Below are 20,065 nucleotides of genomic sequence, written 5' to 3' on the forward strand. Positions count from 1 at the left end.
TCTGCTTAGATATTCCCGATAGAGCATTTTTAAGGAGGAATTTTTATTTAAACATATTCGATTCTGGTTCTACAGAATCGCTACTTCATAAGTTCATACCTACCACTTTTCTTATCTTTGTTTTCTCTTTTAATGACTCGTACGTTAACTGATTTTCCAGTTTAGGGAAAACGTATGTCACGTGTTAAAACACGATTTAATCGGTCGCACCAAGACTTGTTTTCGCCCGTAGCGTGCTATCAGTCATCGTCTTACGTTTGAGATAAACAGCTGCAGTAATTACGTACGTGCGATACGGATAATTGCACTATCAGTACTCCGTATCAAAATATATTCTATTCGTTTATTTATTGAACAACATTACCTATCACAATGGTAACGATAGCCATGCAATTTTGGTGAAGCCTACAATTTATCAAGGGCGGTGACCTGTTTTGATATCCTACATTTTTGACAATATTTTATTTCTATTGCCATCGGAAAGAATGTCATTTATTTTCAGTCAGACTGACCTAGCGGGGCCTAAAACTTATATGACGTCTTGTCTTGCGCTCCTGGTACTAGTCACTGTGACAAGGGTGCAACTCACTTGGTGATGGTGCCGTCGATGTCCGAGATGACCACCTTGTCGTCGTGCCGCCAGCGGAACACGTTGCACTTGCAGCGCGTGGTGCCCTGGTACTAGTCACTGTGACAAGGGTGCAACTCACTTGGTGATGGTGCCGTCGATGTCCGAGATGACCACCTTGTCGTCGTGCCGCCAGCGGAACACGTTGCACTTGCAGCGCGTGGTGCCCTGGTAGGCGGTGGTGACGCTGAACACCATCTCGTTCATGCCGGGCAGGAGGTTCAGCTTTTTCTGGAGGGAAATTATATTTATGTAGTATAGAACTGGGTCCCAATTTTTCCCTACACATACAGCCTATAATCCCCACGCTTAGCAGGCGGATCGGAGATAACTCTAGGTCGTTCACTCATAAGTTTCGCTAGGTATGCACCTAACTATTGTTGGATTATCGCAAAGGCTAAAAGAGTAATGAAGAATACAAAATGTATTTTAGAAACTGTTGATGCTATTTTCTCTTTTACATACTTTATTCTGCTGAACCGTTAATCATTTGAAATAATCAGAGCTTGTAGGCCAAAGCCTTTGACTAACACTTCAGCTACTGCTGTGCTGTATTATTTACAATCGTAATTACTTTTCCTTAAAATACTGTGCCCATCCACTGAGACAAATATGAAGTGCATCCAAGAAATGCATGACGAACATCATTCAATAAATCAATTAAGTTTTTTCTTTGCCCTAAATAGTTGAGATTTAATAGCGGAATTGATGCGAATTCACCTAGATTAGAGAATCATTATAAAAAGTATGTATCATATGTTCTTGCTACGGTTATCGGATTTTGTTACTAAGTGACAGGTCTAGGATAGTTTATTTTATTAATGTGTTAGTATTAGTACCTATATGTATAAGTTATCTAACTTCTGTTCTTGTTTGTTAACAAATCAAGAACTTTCTATGTATCTATGTATTCTATTCTAAGAGGGGACAAAGTTTTCGTACGTGTGTCTGTCGAGTGGAACGTTTGTACATATCTTATAAGTACATAAAAACTTAAAAATAGGTACTTACAATCTGATCAGAAGAGAGTCTCAAGGTCTTCCTGAAGGTGGAATGTCTCCGTGAGGGCCGCTTGGACATGTGCGGGTCATCTGAGTCTGACGAGCTTTGCTCTGGGTGGTCTGCAAAGTTATGTAATCAGTTATATTTATTATGGTCCGCCATCATCGTTCATCGTTTACTACTAAAAGATGATGATCATCATCCGTATACAATCGTGGACTACTGGACATAAGGGATAGATGATTTCTCGACTAGACTGGCTCCTTACGAAGCGCAGGATGCCTTCAAACTTCCATAAATGCGGCAACTTGACAGCGCTTCTACCTCTATAGTAAAATCAACTCTGAGTCGCTTATATATGGAAGGCCAGTCAGATTAAAACCTGAAAATCATTCATTAACAGACTTAAATCGTATTCAACTGCCACTCACCTCGCTCATTCCTCTCTTCACTCTGATCCAGCACCTCGACAACTTCGGGTGGTTCAATAACTTCATCAATATTGGCCATGGTCTCCTGAGCCGGCTCCTCATTGGCTGGCTGCGGCTCGGCGCTCACTTCACTCTGCTCTTTCACCTCGGAGCTAACTTCGGCCGGGACTTCTGTAGCGTCTTGAGGAAGTTGGGTTGTGGGCGCGGTAGATTCGATGCTGCAATCGGATGATAGGCTATTGGATATATTGGGGTTTTATGAAAATTGTGTGGTGTTTTTGTAATATGTGGGGACATCTTATACATGGACTTTTGAAAACGAAGTCAGGGTCTGTAATATTAGTATCAGGCAGGAGGTATATAGCCTGTTTTCATTGTTTTAGGGGAGAGCCAAATGTTTTTGGGAGTAAAGCTGTGATAACTGATATGATAAGGTAGATTAGGTTCTTATCACTATTATGGTTAGGAATTCCATTAGATTGGCAATGCTTTGAATTACGATAGTGTTACGCACAAGTATCATCGGCTTAGTTTATCTATGAGCTGTCAATATTCAATATGTTTATTAGTGTGAACTGATAATAAAAGTGCGTAATTTTGTACATACAAATAACATACCACCTTACACAATTTTTATTAATATTAGTCGAAATTACATAAGTATTTCCAATAATTTGTGATTCATGGAAAATTCTTAATTACTCATTATCTGGATGGCGGTAGTTAGGTATAGTATACGCCATGTCGCTGACGGGATGCCTTTCTATGAACACAGATAAAAAAAAAAAACTATAAATAAAATAGCGGCCATTACCCAAGTGGGAGTAGGAGATTGTATGAATCGTTCAACCATTTTATAATCTTGCCTTCGTCTGCCCGCATCCTTACTATCTCTCTCATTTCTATAATTATGTACGGTGGCATGCGCTTAAAAGTATACAGGCGGAGTTTTTAAAATAGCGATCCCTGATGCTGAAGGGACTAGCTACATCTGTTATAAATCCGGGGACGTGTTGTGTGTGATGTGTGTAGCAGTAGTGTTTATGTGGATGTGCTTGAGCAGCATGTGAGCTTGAGCTCGCTATTTTTAAAACTCCGCCTGTATACTTTTAGGCGCAGGCCACCGTACCTTACTGTCTTCCTGGAGAGTTCTTATTACACTAGTATGTACTATAGACTATAGACTCACTGTTTAGTGTCCTCGTTGGAGCGGCGCCAGCTCCACCACGAGTAGCCGCGCGGCTTGCCCCGCGCCTCCGCCTCCGCCTCCTTGCCCTTCTCCAGGGCTTCTAGCACCCGCTGCAATGATATAAGCGGAGGTTAGTGGAAGTTATAGACAAAGCTGAGTTGTAAACTACTGGATTTTAGCACGAAGTACCGATTACAAGCAGCAGATGGTGCAGAAAATATATGGGCATCAAGACTATGAGAGCATTATCGGTACCCCGGCAGTTAGCTGCCCAGCCACCAGGCTTAGTCGGGGGGTCCTCTGCGTACAACACTTATTACAGCTTGCTCCTCTGGAGCAGAACTGTTCCAGACTCTTCTAGAACATTCTCAGCTACAACTACTACTCACACTAGGCAGCGGGCGTCCGAAAGCGAGCAGGCTCAGCAGCAGCGGGCCCGCGCTGCGCCACGGCAGGTGCCTGTCCCCCAGCCGCACCAGCAGCCGCCCCTCCGCCGCCAGCGAGCCGCCTCTAGAGCAGAACTCCTCGAAGTCTATGGCTCGCGACACGGAGCCGCCGCTTGATTCCTCGCGCGCGTAGACGCCCACTTGGCCCCTGGGGATATTTTGGCGGTTAGGGTGTTGAAGAGCAATGGAATTAAAGAGGTACAAAATGGCAGCTTAGTGTAGACACGGAACTAGCTAAGTACTTATTTTTTGGACTGACGCCTTTCCTACTCACGCCTTTGGAAAAGCTACCTGGATGGCCATGTATTAATGAAAGTGGCGCCTCCATTGATTTCTACTCTTACTAGACAGTCTGAAATCCGCCTTTGTATAGAAGACATGTCCATTTCTGAATATACTTTTATTGTACCCATGTCTGTATACCTACAATAAAGTTTTTTGGTTGTGATTGTGAAGTTTAAAGGCATCTGATGCCAATTTTATCGTGTATAGATTTAACTCCTGACTGATTAATGAGTGAATGAAATTATATTTTATCGCACATAAACTTAACACGAACGTCGTTAAAACCAGGTCATAAAGATTAACTCCTTAGTGCAGACTTAAATGTCTGGCATTAATACTTCCAACATTAATACTACACTAAAATTACACCGAAATCTGGCAACAATCCCTTTTCACATTCATGAGCTATCTCTTGGCAAGGGAATTCGTTTCGTGGAAGAAATGCCATAATCGGCTTTATGTCCACTTAAAATATTAAAAGCAGAAGAGCATTTGCTACAACCTACAAGTGTCATCAATCATCAATATTAATTAACGTCCCAAAATTGGCAAAAATTCAACCAACACAGCACATGTGACTAACGTGTGTGTATTTGCTAAGCAAGAGTCATAATATTGCTGACTATTACCAAAATAATGAATCCATTCATTCATGATGTATATGTAAGTATAGCTTTTCAGTAATTTAACTACTCTAATGCTATTATTTTAGTTGGAAAAATTGCCTAGATACAGTACAGACCTTGCAAGTTGCAACTCATCGCGTGTGTAAGATCATTTAATGAATCAAATCCTCTCGCGCTACATTACATTCATGCTTCATTCATACAGCTATACAATATACATAAAATGTTTTAGTATTTTTGAGAACTTCTTAATTTGGACAGTTGATATACCCTAGAAGTCTTTACAGTCTTCCTAATAATTTGATGGTGAGTTCCCAGACTCGATACATAAAAATGTACATACATATTATAATAATGTGTATAAGAAGAACTATGTATAAAATATAGTAAATTAAATAGTAGTAGTCAGTATTTAAAAAAGCAAACTCATTCTGAACATCTCACAAGACGCTACAGAAACTCTCCATACTCTATGGTCACCCTAACCTACAAATGCGTTCTCAGAATACTGACTTGGCGAGTATGTTGTCATCATCCAACGACGAGAGGTCCCGTGCGTCGAGCGAGGCCGGCGACTGCGGCAGCGACGGCCCGTTGCCAGACTCGTACTCCTCTTCGGTGGGCGCGGCGCGGGCGGCCGCGTGGGTTGATGTTCCTGGGAAGTTAGTCTATGGTTAATTGGTCGTAATTATAATTATTATGGACCTTTCATTAGGGACATGGGGCTAAAACAACAGAATAGTAGTAGTTACAGTATTTAGATGCAAATAGGAAGACGTACTTCCTATTTAATAGGAAGGAATAGGATCAAATGGAAGTAATCAATCAGTCCGAGTTGACATAATAATTTCGAAATAGATATGAGCTCTATCTGTGAGTCAAACACTCAAACGCACTTAAATATGGAGTGCTTTTTGAGTGTCACATTATCTTCAAAAATATTTAGAGTGTTACGAAATGTTACATCTTGATGGCACTTGACGTTTTTTCAACATAGGTAACCTACGCACATATTGAGCACATTGACCGCTCTAGCAATGTAAAAACCATCGTCAACCAACACTCGCCCACTAACTAACCAACCAATAAACTAAACAAACATCATTAGCAATCCAAACAATCTTACCAGCTCTGTACTGCTCAGCGTGTTGCTTCGGGAAGTACAGGTCCAGATCCACCTGACCTCTGTCAAGGTCATCCAAGTACACCCCTCCCGCCGCCTCCGTCTGTTCCCGCGCCGACATGAACTTGAACATTCCACTGAGGACCCCTCGTCTCCCCGATCTTTCTTCATCAGAACTCAGGGGTTCTGTAGGTGAAGCTGGTGACGCAGGGGTTATAGGAGAGTCGGGAGACTCCGAAGGTATCTCCGTTCGAACTGGCGGCTCGGGCAACTCGCCCCAGCGCCAGGATTGGGACGATTTGTCCCCTCCCGTGGTCCTGGACAGCTCCACCTCGGTGTCAGATTGCACCGGAGTGCCGCTACGTGATCCCCTAAAGAGAGAAACTAAATTGTAATACGATTTTTGATGTCTGCGCTGTCGTGAGCTGTTCGGTGGAAGGTTCTCGAAAGGATGCAGAATTGGGTCAATTAAAATTATTTGATTGAGTATTTGCGGGGAAATGATGATGTTTGCTCAGATGCGCAGTTTTGAATTCGGTTTTGGACAAACACAGCAAATTAATAGGGCGAATGCGTTATATCTACAGCTGGTGGGTGAGTAATGTTATTGTTATTGTGAGAGTGGCACAAACATATTCTGCGTAGCATTATAACGTATTACTTTGTAAAACTCAGCACTGTATTAATACATATTTATTCTGCTATATCCTTCGCAAAATCCTGAAATAATAGCCAACCAAGGCCTTGAGCTAAGAAAAATTCGTTTTACATAGGTACTTTGTGAATAGACATTGTATAAGTACGTACTTACGTTAAGTAATGCAAACTACGTTAATCTTACATTCAATCGTAATAAAATTGCAATGAGGATAAGTTTTTAGGTATGTAGGTATTTCTGTTTATTCTATTATATTTCTGAAGAACTAGTTAGGCTATATAAACGTATAGGTTACGTACTTCACTAATATAGATGTTAATGATTAAACATAATTTATAATTATGGATAAATTCATAACTATAATAATATAAATGAGTTTGCTATTGACTATTAGGTGATACCTACCATATTTTGGATAAATCAATAACTATAGGTACTCGCGAAGTTCATATTAATTAAGTATATTAAAGTGTGATTTTCCTCCTCTGTTTAAATAAGTATAACTGCAATTTGCGTCATTAAAACAAACGGTTAATTTCGAAGAGAAACGCTAAACAAAGCCCTCTTCTGCATAATATGCAAGTATGACTAATAAGAATAATGTATACAGTTAATTTCACAGAATTGAAGATGGTGCTGAACGTAACAACGCATTTTCAACATTCGTTATTGTGCAATTTGTTTTGGATACTTAAGTACCTAGATGTTGGGTGATGACGAGTAGGCTAGTGCCTTGCACAGAGTGGCAGTGAAAACATCTTCAATGTTTATATTATAAGTATTTGTCAGGCAAAAAAAAAACAAAAGCGTGACGCTGACGACGCGTGAATTAAACCTTTGTTAGTTTTCCTGATGAATTTAATGTAGGTACAATGATCATTATAAGTAAATAATAAAGTTGAAATTACTAAAATAGCATTAACAACTAATCAACGGATTAAATTCTAGGATTGAACTAAACTTTCTCTAATTCTTACCTGTCTATAAAAGTCCATCCATGAAATCAATCCGAAGATAGCATAATAATTTCAGCCGTGACAGACAAGAGCTAGCCGTCTACACTACAGTACACATAGGACAACAAGCGAGTAGTGAAGGTTAGCGGTAAATCTGTAATAGGTGTTTACGCGTTTCGGGAGGCGGCGTGCACCTCGAACGCAGTGTCTGACAGCGCCAGCGGGATCCTCTTGTCGCCGTTCAGCTTGAACTTGGACATCTCTTCACTGCAACCAGGCAGGCAGGCCATTTAGGACGTATTTGAAAATACACAGAGAATGCAGTGCATCGCTTTGTAAAAGTAACTTTAGTATGCACCACATTTTCGCTGTTTCCTGAATAGCCTACCAGAACACAAACTACACATGAACAACGGCTCTTATTCCGGTTTGGTAGTCAATATTAAGTTAATCACACGTGCTAATATATTTCTACGATCATTACCTGAGGACTGCAGAGTTGACCTCCGTGTCACTGAAGAAGTTGATGTCCGTGGCATTGGGGATGGAGGTTGGGGCCGACCGCTGTTCCGACCCGGCTCGGTCCGACTGGCTCGATATGGAACTGCTCGACGACTTCCTCTGGTGCTTCTTCTTGGAGCTGACCTTCCGAGTCTTCTTCTTCTTCTTCCCGTTGCCGTTTTGTTTCACCTCCTCCTGCGCCTCTATTGGTCGGAAGTCGTTGTGAGCGCTAATCATCTGCACCGTTTGGCTCGCCTCACATTCTTCCCCCAATTGCGTGGCGCTAAACGTCTTTGGTGCCACGTTTTCCGGCCAAGAACCCTGCACCTCGTCTAGTCCTTCCATCTCAAACAGCGCGTCATGGTCGTGAGAGTCAGTTGTTGTTATTTCTACGTCTTTTATGGGGTCTTTTTTCGTCATCTTACTGAAGTTTGGCTTCTGCATTGATTGTCCGTCCGCGGTGTATCTGCAAATTTATAAGAGGTTTAGACACAAGGGGTTTAGAACCATAGGGGACAACCTATCGTATGAACAAAAACCAAACGCTGCATGGGGCCCCAGAATATAAGACTGAAGACTGGATGAGGATGACGAAGACAGTGTTATCTGATGCATGCATCCCTCAAATGCAAAATCAATTCATTAGAGAAGGCAGCATGATCCTCAAATATATGAGTCGTTTCAACAAGCTAGCATATAGAGGAACCGCGAGTCAACCAGCCATTCGAACTAATTGGCGTAATGATATTGTAAAAAATCTCGCGGATTAACACTTGGTAGAACAATGCTTGTTTTTGTTGGCAACGCATTGGCTTTCCAATTACACGCTGTGTAAACGTCGCAATACCATTGCAACTTGTGCATTGATTTGCAACTGTAATTAATATAATTTTCATTTCACAAAGAGACTGCTTGATTAGTGCATTGTCGATCGGATTTCATATTGATGCATTTGTACAAGGGGTGTCAAGGGCGAATGTCTCTGAGCTGACACAAAATCGAAAGAGGTTGCAGCACTGCACTGAAGTTTTTTTTTCCATCGCCAGCAGAAATTAGGAATAAGAACATTATCATCCTTAGCAGCAGTGTGTATTTATTACACATATCTAGGCCTCACACAAGTTGCTCAACTTTATCGTGGGCCGTCCTCATCCAGCCACTACGGGCAAAATGTAGGCCTATACCTAAGACTAAGTATGTAAGTCCTGATGACGATAAAGATGCACAAGACACAAACAACAAACCTGCGCTTAGTATAATCCGAGGCCTGCCCGTGATCCGGCTCGACGGCCGACAGCGAGTTCCGCCGCCTCGGCTCGTACAGCTCGTCGAAGCGGCCGGCGGGTATCGGCGACGTGGCCAGGTGCGCCGCGCACGCCGCCTCGTCCTCGCCCACTTCCTCCACGAAGAACGCCTCGCCCGACTCGCCTAGCTTCATGTGAATCGGCAGCGCTTCTCCGTTCAGCTCTAGGTCCACCTGGGGATTGGAAAGTTTAGTTAAAAGGGGCAAAATGAAAATAGGCCACGTGTTTTGGACTACTCCTTTTGCCACATAAGTCCGTATAATAAAATCAATTCATTTACTGCCAGTTTCTATATATCTATCTATCCATAACTGGTAGTTACTTTCATACGATTTTGACATAATCAAAAGTAACAATCTGACAAAATCGTATGAAAGTAACTATCATTGTTACTAACTCTTTTTTATGGATTTTATATCTGCAATAAATAAATTGAATTGAATTGAATAGATACATAGAGTTATAGAAACTGGCAGTTAGATTTATCAGCTAACCATAAGCATTATGGCTGCAAATAAGTTAATGTGAAATGGTTTTTAAGATGTGTGAATACTGTGAAAATGATTCTTTCTTTCTAAATAGCTTGAAATTAATAGGTTATTTGCCAGTGCTAATAGCGCTAGTTAAACCTAAATACAAAGAAGTCATTGTTCACGCAACTAAATGCAAACACACATGTTTATAATCGTTAATCAGTTAGGAACTGAGTAAATCATACCGGACGTAGGTACGTGTTCAAATAGTTTATTACTAGATATACTCTAATAAATCGAGTGAGCAAAGTACAAAGTGTTTTTAGGATTATCTATATTGGGCATTGACGCATCCAAATCGTTTCGGATAATGCATCGCTAGATGCCGCTACGTCACTGTGATGTGATGTGACGTCATATTACTAACAACGTACGTTCATCGTACACTACATGATACATCTAGAAAACGCTACGTAAAATCATTTGAATGGTTCATTAATCTCCCAAGGTTTTATCCCTCGCTTCAACGAAGCAAGAAAATTATGGAAATTGCCATTTAACACCATTCATATTCAAAATTTCTTCGTGCGAAAAAATAACAGGTGGACGGATAAAGCAACCATTTTTGTGCCAATTTCTCGTCACATTCTTGGGCGGACGACTAACAAAACGACTATCCCAATTTGGCCGAAATCCAATTTTCGAAGTAAATCCGTCAAACGTAGTCTGTCTTATCTCATTTTGGCAATGAATATTCTGTCAGTACTCTGCCCATGTGAGCACCACAAAACCGGATGTATCAAGAATTGTGAGATGCTTCATTTAAATAAGTAATCAGATCTGATATGCAAAACTTGAAATGTTTAATGAAAGGGCTTCTATAAATAAATATCACCAAGGTTCAATTCAGTCAGTGATCTTTTACATTGTAAAGCTGATTCAGCTTCGAAAGTAGAATAGACTAGAAGTTCGCGGAACAGTCGTCGCTGCACTGCCACTGTGACTGATGCATCTAGAGCACCGTCTAGAACCAACACGAATGACTGAGTGACAACAAAATGGCAAAACGTCTGCTACTAAAATAAGAAAGTGACAAAGTTAATAGCTACGCGCGTGTACTAGGTATGGCTGCAGATGAAGAAACAATAACTATGAAAATTACGGATGGACTCATTCCAACTTGTTCTACTCGTCTGTCAATCTATTTCCTATTGTATTGTATGTAGGTATTTGTATGTATTTTGGCCATCATCTTCATAATAATGTTGGTTCTTTACCTGCGGTCTGTAATTTAGAGAAACTACCTATTTTTTGTATATTTGAGCGCTTTATAGTAACATGTTAGATAAGTACTGCGTTATTGTTCTCTTATTAGGTGTTAATTGTTATACATACTTAAGTAGTATATTTATTTTCAGCGACGGTAGTCGAATGGCGTGCACTGACGCGCGGGCGAGCATGCAACGCCGCCCCACGACACTTGCAATCGATATGACGGCGATTACTCATCATCCAATTATATGCCATGCAAAGGTTTGCGGAAAACTACTACTTTTGTAACATGAGGAGACAATTTACCATGTAAAGCTATTTCAGTCCCTAAATGGGTGTTATAAGATTCACGATCGAGTGACATGCGAACATGCGTGGGCTGTTGCTATCCGACCGAGAACTGTTAGCAAATCGTTCACATTTCACCTTGATGGTTTGTTGTTTATCCAACAAATAGATATTCGAGCATTCGGGTTTTAGAAGACTACAGAATACAGTCCTTCCTACTTGTTTGCTTGAATCTATAAATATATTAACTTGTTTCTCGACTAATGAATGCCAAATAAACAAGCGACAATGTGTTGTTTCACCAGCGTTTCGCGAATGTTTCGTGAATTATTCATGAACTCTTTTTCCCGAAACCAAATTTTCAAGCGATCGATTTCTGTAACTTTACATTGTGTACTCTACCTCGTTTGGTTTTAAAATAGGTACTTACCGGTCTTTCAATGTGTACCAACTTTTTATTAGGAGGGACTGTTTACATAGGTGCTATCATGTAATGTCTGCCTCTGTGTTCTAGTGGTAGAAGCTTCGCTTCATGGCCCAGAGGTCCCGGGTTCGATTCCCGGGTGGGACCATCAATTTGTGTTTCTAAATTGTGGTTCTAAGTTTGGTTAGGACATAGAAGGCTGATCACCTGATGTCCGAAACAGTGAAACGATCCATGCTGTCGGATGGGCATGTAAAGCAGTCGGTCCTGCGCCTAGCTCTCTCCAGTCGTGTCGGTCAATCCGTCCCATTGGGTTATGAGAGTGATGGAACAGAGAGTGCTCCTGTGTACTGCGCACACACTTGGGCACTATAATCTACTCCTGCGTAGATGGCAGATCTCAAATGAGATTGGCCGCCGTAGTCGAGATTCGGCTAGGAGGACATTATCATGTAATTTACAGCCGAGATATCAAAGCAAGCACCTGGGTCAGTATTACAATGAACCCTTTACAGTTAGGATATGTGGGCAACATACATACAATATGTTCCGTACCAGTTTGTTCGGGCTGTAAAGCGCTTTGAATAAGCTCAGGCGCGGCATTTTAGAAGGTCATGTCGTAACTGAGAGGTCGACTATTGACACAAGCTTGGGTAACGTCTGCGCCTCGTAATGTTTGCTAAACAGCTGATATTTAACTAATCACCATGCAGGCTTACTACCAGCCACATCACGGGCGCGATGTGGCCTCAAAACACTGCAATAACAAAGAGCAGGAAAGGCCGAGTTACAGTCGAGTCAATCTTCAATCAAATTGATATAAACTGCTGCCGTTAACGAACCCTAATCTAACACACTCCAACTACCGAACCGTTCAGATAAGTTGTTATGGCAACTAGAATTTATAGCGACAACCTTGGCAGTGTCGGCATCGGTAACAGATCGCTTCGGAAGTAAGCCATACCAGCCATACGGACGTAAATGGAATTATAAAGTATGAGGAAACTTACCACTTTGAACCTTGATCGCAGCACTCCCAGCTTGCCAAAGCGCACGTGGAAGGGCGAGCACGTGAAGCTGCCGTCGGGCTGCTCCACCACCACCACGTCGATGGCTCCCGTCAGCGTCGCTCCGTTGATCTCATTGTAAAAGTCGCGGAAGTTCGCAATGAACTTGCCGATATAGTTCATAGAATACATGGCGGTATAGTCACGTCACTCTCGCCACTGAATTGTCCGCGCGATCGCGACTCACACTCACTACGCTAATGGGTATCAAGTCCGACAGATAACACTTGGTTGTCAACACGCGAATTAACCCATTTTGGTGATCACGGCGTGAGTGGCACCTGTGCCTGTAACAAAGAATTGGGTGTTTTACTTTTACACAGTAAATTGCATATGAATCATACGAATCGTGAAAGAGTTCGTCATACAATAATATATGGTAGAGGAGATTGCAACATCCGCCTGCGTGACCGAAGACATTTTACTATCAGTACGACTAACTAAACGGCAGGAAAATGAAAATTCACCAGATAAACGGCCCTTATCAGTTACGAAAGCACGCTATGCGTTATATCAGCATAATCTTTTAAATTATTGCACTAAGCCGCTGCTTTATTATCGTACAGGAAAAAAATATATCATAAATCCATAACGGATTATAAATATGTACTTATTACAAAGCAACTAGGTAAGTTCATACAAGTTTTCTGAAGATTTAACCTAACTAATTCATATTCAAAGCAGTCCTCTAGTCATAGTCGGATCTTGTTCCTTTCGCTATAAAACGCAAGGACACTTCGCGTATAACAGAGCTGCTGGGGGACTATTAAATGCCATACCTCAATGCATAGGTACCTATAGTGCAGTGACATACAGGCTGGGGGCTATTCTGGACATGCTCATATCAGTGGCATAACTGGGGCAACGTACGGAGCCCACAGGATGTTGCCTCACGGATCTACGAAGGCAGGCAATACAGCCACACTTCAAACATTGAGAAACTAACCAGTACACTTACACTCGGAACTATTTTAAGGCGCAACGGAAAGGAGGTCACGACAACTGATACGCGCAAGGAGTTTTCTAATTACGAAAAAACTATATTCATATAGTTCAATGTAGTTGCCTTATCCAAAGTAAAGTGTTCATCAATGTAATTTAATAGTTGCTCCTTGCGCCATAATATCAGCACAGTAGTGGTGTAAGGGAAATAAGTGGTGGGCGTATCTAGACTTCAAACTAGTAGTCTTAAAATACACATTTGCGACCACCGAGGCCGCAGCGCCCGAGCATGTGGGGTCCAGCGAGGTTGCTGGCCAGTAATAACACAAAAGAGAAGTGAAGCAAAAAGGTTGGAAGTACTGAGGATTCGTTCACCCCGGGGAAGAGTGTTGCCGTGACATTGAGTGTGAGCGTCAGTGGGGTCACTCTTGCTTACAGAAAAATAAGTTTCGGAGCGCCGAACACGACTCTATTTCACTGTATTAACGTAATGATTGCATCAGTGTTGTTGATTAGTTTTTTGGGAGGATAGAGTAGCCTCCCGAGCACGCACGCGCGCCGTGGCCCGGACTCTGCCCGGCCATCCGCACAATGACTAATCCACACAACTATTATTCAATACATCTTCTGAGTTTCACAGCTTAATAATTTGCGTGTGGAAAATTGTGGACGCCAACAAACTCATTAGCGCTTCCTCGAATGAGAGGTGTCCTTTCGTTGATTGATAAATTAAATTTAGATAACTTGTTGTATCGGGTTTTTGACCTAACACCCTGGCTATCGATCTGGCGAGCCAATTAGACGCATTTCTCCACTATCGACGTCAATAATCAAAGGTTATCTAATCCAGACGAGTGCCATTTTATAATGACGTCATTGTATCAAATATTGTAAACAATCATGGGAGATATCAACCAGCATGGAACATAATGAGAAGGGGACATATGAGAAAGATCAGTCAAAATGGCAATTTATCTTTACGCCAATTGCGAAGTAGGCGTGCCTTTATTATTCACCATTCAATTATATTATCCAACGTCATCATGATATTGCTATTTCGCAACTTGTCCTAACTAACTAAGCAAATAATAGCTTGGATCTAATATTAAATGCTAAAAATCTCAATAGTTCTGTCAACCAAAATACTATACTTATTGGTATGATTTTGCATTAGATAGACTTGAGGTATCCCTGTAGATAGATACACCTACAAGCAAATGCATAAAATGCAATCAGGTACTTAATTGATCCATAATAATATGATCGAAATCTCGAAAACATTTCTTCACATGTTTATGCAACAACAATCCAATTAAGTTATCAGAATAAATAGTTTTTATTTACGCCAGTGATCATACGATCCATTTCATTATCAATGTGAATAATCATACCAACAAAACATACTTCAATAATAAGCAGACGATCGGGCATACGATTAGGTCCAATAAAAAATGGTAATAAATAATAGCAATGATTATGATCATTACCATACCTTTTATCTAAGAAAACAATACATGATGTGAAAATTGCGTTAAAAGAATTAAAATTACATGTACTAATAAATTTGATTCGCAAGAAAAATTACGTGTCCTAATAATAATGATTGTCTCCACAAAATGTCAGCACAATATACAGACAGCATACATAATTATAAGATAGGAAGATAAGCAACACAACAAAGACAGAAAATGACAGAACCCAGCCAGACATGGCTGTTACCAGCCCAGAGGCCAGCCAGAAGCACACAAACACAATGCAATTGAGGTTGAACTGTAATCAAATAAAGAAACCGCGAACACAATGTAAAGACATATCAATTGGCCCACTGAAACCTTATCTAGGCGAGTCACGCTCCCGGCCAGAGGTAACATGAACTTCACGACGCCGACACGTGGTGGACGACTTCTTTACACTCGATAAGTAAAATAAGTAAAGGTGGAAACCACACAGACGATAAACCAGCTTACTGAATGTACTCTTTACCCCAATTCACCGAAACAAAAGACAACTACCTACGCATGGCAATAGGCAGTGAGGATTTAACATACTGACCGAAAATAATATCTTCAAAACAATCAAAGTTATGCATGCGCTATTCGAAGACTACTTTTCACGATGGTGGTGGTCAAAGTTACAGCCAAAGAAAACTCTCAAATGAACAATAGAAATGAAACAAAAGACGATTTAGAACATACAACCGAAAAGAATCTCAATAATGATGAAGTTGATGACAACAGTAGAATACTTTCCTTCTGTAATGTACCTATTTGAGGTTCTTCTACGAGTAGATGTGGGCGTGTGAATGCAACAAGGAGGTTCAATAGCACGAGGCAGGTGCTGCTGCGGTGTTGTAACCTTTTTGTTCAACTAGTAGCAGTTCCAGCCAGTATCGCTGTTTGATCAACTGCGCGTGGGGAAACTCGTTCCACACTCTAGGTGAAGTTCAAATACTAAATGAATTATTAATAGAATTATTTGGAGAAACCAGGATATAAAGGAAATTCGGTAGTTTGAACAATGAAAATAGAAAGTGCCCAAAATTACAACAGACAAACATGGTGAAAAAGATAATGATCGTGATTTTTTTGCAAGCTAAATACATGGTTCACGTTGGCATTTTCTCTGCTTGTTAATTTTACATTACTGTCGTCGTAATCGACGTATTGTGGCTTTCATCCGTAAGTACAAAAAAGTTAAAGATTACGATTATCGATAAGGCACTTATTACTAATAGCAAATATACATAATAATTAAGAAAAATAATCATACATTTCAACTCTTTTAACATTGAAAATGTTTATGCAACCGGTCGGTCTTTACTTCTTTAATTAATCGACACATATGCAGTAGTTGAAATAAGCTTAATTACCTTAGCGCGATTTTCAGGTTAAACAAATAAAATCCTGAAATTCCCAAAGGCACCTCACTTGTTCCTTACAGAGGGGTCCTCACAACCGAACTGTCAACTGTTTTAATTGAACAATACACTTATCGGCTGCGAAACTCGCGCACTGTAACTGTACGGCAAGACTTCGACGCGTGGTGTGCGCGCCGACTCTACCAGGGGACTGTTGGCGCTGGGGGCACGGCGAGGCGGCCATCACCAGCTGACGACGCCGTGACGTGTGCACCCACACACGCACACCTCCGCGTGCATCCACACGGCACAATCACACGCACACAGACACAGCTTGCCTGATACCGGCGCCCCCTCCAACACTTGTCGTAAGACCCTGCTCGATCGCGTGGTATGGCGTGATGTCGCGCACCACATTGCGAAAGCAGCTTAAACATCGAACGATACCGCAAACTGTGCAGAATGTCCCAAAATATCCGAGCCTTGAGCGCTCTAGGCATTCAGAAATTCTTGTCTGGCTTTGATGAAACCCGGCTCGTAAGACCGATAATAATGTCCTCGACTTATGATGCGGTGAAAGTGGGTCAGCAGCGTCCCCCAAGTATTTTAAATTCGTACTGATCTAATATTTCCGGGAATTTCGCGAACAAGTCGATGGACCCAGGTTCGAATAGAATTGGCACTTCGACTCGGAGTGACAATGGCTGATCACAACATCGCAGCGCAGGCCCTTGTGTTGTAAACAAACAGCTGCATAACATACCAACTTGTTTACTAAGCTACACAATTATATTATTTACTACACAGAATACGTATATGGTATGCCACAGTATTTTATTTACGATGAACATAAATATAGGTACTGCGTGGTTCGGAGAATTCAGTAGGTTGTTATGAAGGTAGTTTTTATGGAAATAAATATGAGTGCGGTGCGTAGTCTTGGAAAAATCAAGGCAAAAAGCTTGTAGTGGCAGAAAGTTTACCACTTCACAGCAAGCAATTCAGAGGGATATGAAAGTCAGTCGAGGGAAGCAGACTGTGCAGGGTGATGTTATTATTGGGTAGGCGTAAGTGAAAACAGCTAGATTACTTTTTGTAATTTGGATTTTTAATTTGGATGTACACGGTTAGACAGGTAAGACGATAAAGAGGAAGATGTCAGTTGTACATAGAGCACATTGCTTTTCTTAAATAGAATACAATCACACAATAAGGTTGTACTAGTTTATATCATTATTCTAACAGTGGCCCTTAAACTAGTATAATAATATGTACTGTGACCTTACTCCTTAAACTTGAAACTAATTCACAAACTTAAGTTACAAAAACAAAAGTACTTATAACAGAAACCAAAATCATTTCAAAATAAAATCAGTCTCCATAAAATAGTGGCCCTTAATAAAACATTCAAATAACAACAAAACAGTAACACAACAATAGGGGCTTTTACCCTATAAAAATATAAGTAGGTACAACAACAGGAGCATTTACCCTATAAAACACATAAGTACCTATCAACTTATAAATCAAAGTACTTACATAATAACTATGATACCTACTTAGATCAAACCTAATATTTGAACAAAGTAATTATGTTTCTCTCTAGTTACTGGCTTTGTCATGAAATCAGCTGGCATATCATTCGTTGGCATAAAACACAAGTTTATAATATTTCTAGCTATTACATCTCTGATAAAGTGATGCCTTACATCGATATGTTTGGTCCTAGCATGAAACATCATGTTTTTACATAACTTTTGAGCTGATTGACTGTCATTATGGATCAATATCTTAGAAAATTTACCTAACAATTCATATAGCAAAGTACGGATAAATAATGCCTCTTTGCATGAATCTGATATTGCCATATATTCAGCTTCGGTACTGGAGAGGGCAACTGTTCGTTGTTTACGGCTCTCCCATGAAATAACAGAGTTACCTAATTTAAATAAGTACCCTGTATATGACCTACGGTCAATCTCGCAGCTGGCCCAATCGCATCAACGTAACCTTTGACATCTAGGCCGCTCTTACGATGCGATTCACCCTGAGAACTCACACATCAGTCGGAGTCCATAGAATCCAACGTAGAGTCTCCTGGTACATAGGTGGGATCAGAACCTGACGTTTCATTGTCTGACAATGACAACTCAGAACTTGATGCCCTTGACACCACGCTTCGCCTCTCTGTAGGGACAACCTGCTGACTTGGAGAAGGACCTGAACTAGCAGCGGAACCATCAGATGGCATCCTTTCCTCGCTGCTATTTGCCGAACAGTCCAACTCCACCATGTAGAACATGTCACCATCATTACTAACTTTCTTGAAAAACTTATTTTCGAAGAATGTGACATTTCTAGCTTTTATGCACTTACTTGGATTACAAGGATCTAGCAGTCTGTAGCCCTTACTGTCCTCACAGTAACCGACGAATATGTACTCTTTGCATTTGGAATCTAGTTTTGTTCGATTCTCGGTAAGAGCATACACTACACAACCAAAAGTACGTAAATGGCTTAGATTTACCTTTTGATTGGTCCATCTCTGTTCAGGGGTAGCTCCAGGCACAGCACGGCTTGGGCTTCTGTTTTTTAAATATACAGCCGTATTAACAGCCTCTGCCCATACCCTCTGGTCTAGTCCAGCGTCCTGTAGCATACATCTGGCCTTCTCGACGATCGTGCGGTTTGCCCGCTCTGCCACTCCATTTTGCTGCGGCGAGTGCGGGATAGTAGTTTGATGTCGGATGCCATGCTTCTTGAGGAATTCCCGGAACTGAGAACTAACATACTCACCTCCATTGTCGCTACGAAGCTCCTTGATTTTCTTGTTTGTTTGATTCTCCACCATTGCCTTGAAATATTTGAAGTTTTCGAAAACTTCACTTTTATTTCTTAGAAAATAAACAAACGTCTTTCTACTGTAATCATCGATAAACGTCAATACATACTTAGCACCACTGAAAGATTGCACAGGCATCGGACCACACAGATCCGTATGTACAAGCCCTAACACATCTGTGGCTCTGCTCTTTGATGCCTTCGGAAACGGCAAATGACTCTGTTTACCTTTGACACAAGCAACACATGCTTCAAATTTACCTACGTCATAATCAACACCATCACACATACCATTTTTCAGAAGACGCATGCTTCTGGCATTCAGATGACCCAACCGGCGATGCCAAGTATCCTGGGTAGTTTTGTTCCCAGATTTAGCCACCATGGATAACTCCTTCTCCTCAGGAACAGCAGACTCACTGCTTAAATCTGATTCAATCTGTGGACAAACAAAACAGTTGCCCTGCTCCCTACCTGATGTTCCATCATTCAACTGATACATACCATTTACATGACTGGCTGTGGCAATAACCTCACTATCATCATATATTTTACAACTTTTATCATCAAAAATAACCCTATAACCCTTTTTAGTTATAGCACTGACAGATAACAAGTTGGCTGTCAGTTTAGGTACATACAGAACATCGCTGATAGTCTTTACTTTTTCCAATTGAATCTTAACATTACCCTGTCCGGCTGTAAAGATCTGCTCACCATTGGCAACGCATACTGCAACAGGCTTGCTTTCA

General features: G+C 41.1%; 1 protein-coding gene across 7 annotated transcripts in view; it reads right to left on the bottom strand.

Moving 5' to 3' along the window:
* LOC105387116 (phosphatidate phosphatase LPIN2) overlaps positions 1–20,065 on the bottom strand; it is a 29,553-nt gene that overhangs the window by 4,329 nt on the left and 5,159 nt on the right. The window contains exons 1-13 of one of the 7 annotated variants that reach the window (XM_048633446.1): positions 16,485–16,707; positions 12,617–12,960; positions 9,090–9,322; positions 7,829–8,311; positions 7,516–7,611; positions 5,734–6,101; positions 5,121–5,262; positions 3,640–3,844; positions 3,251–3,360; positions 2,062–2,297; positions 1,640–1,749; positions 743–859; positions 590–621 (exon numbers count right to left, since the gene is read on the bottom strand). In XM_048633446.1, the coding sequence (XP_048489403.1) occupies positions 590–621; positions 743–859; positions 1,640–1,749; positions 2,062–2,297; positions 3,251–3,360; positions 3,640–3,844; positions 5,121–5,262; positions 5,734–6,101; positions 7,516–7,611; positions 7,829–8,311; positions 9,090–9,322; positions 12,617–12,805 (2,321 nt within the window). In that variant the 5' untranslated portion in view covers positions 12,806–12,960; positions 16,485–16,707. Of the gene's footprint in view, positions 1–589; positions 622–710; positions 860–1,639; positions 1,750–2,061; positions 2,298–3,250; positions 3,361–3,639; positions 3,845–5,120; positions 5,263–5,733; positions 6,102–7,515; positions 7,612–7,828; positions 8,312–9,089; positions 9,323–12,616; positions 12,961–16,484; positions 16,713–20,065 lie in introns of those variants that run through there. The other 6 variants (XM_048633445.1, XM_048633448.1, XM_048633449.1 and 3 more) reach the window with 6 other exon arrangements.

Source organism: Plutella xylostella, chromosome 5 (assembly GCF_932276165.1).
Source record: "Plutella xylostella chromosome 5, ilPluXylo3.1, whole genome shotgun sequence".
Taxonomy (NCBI): domain Eukaryota; kingdom Metazoa; phylum Arthropoda; class Insecta; order Lepidoptera; family Plutellidae; genus Plutella; species Plutella xylostella.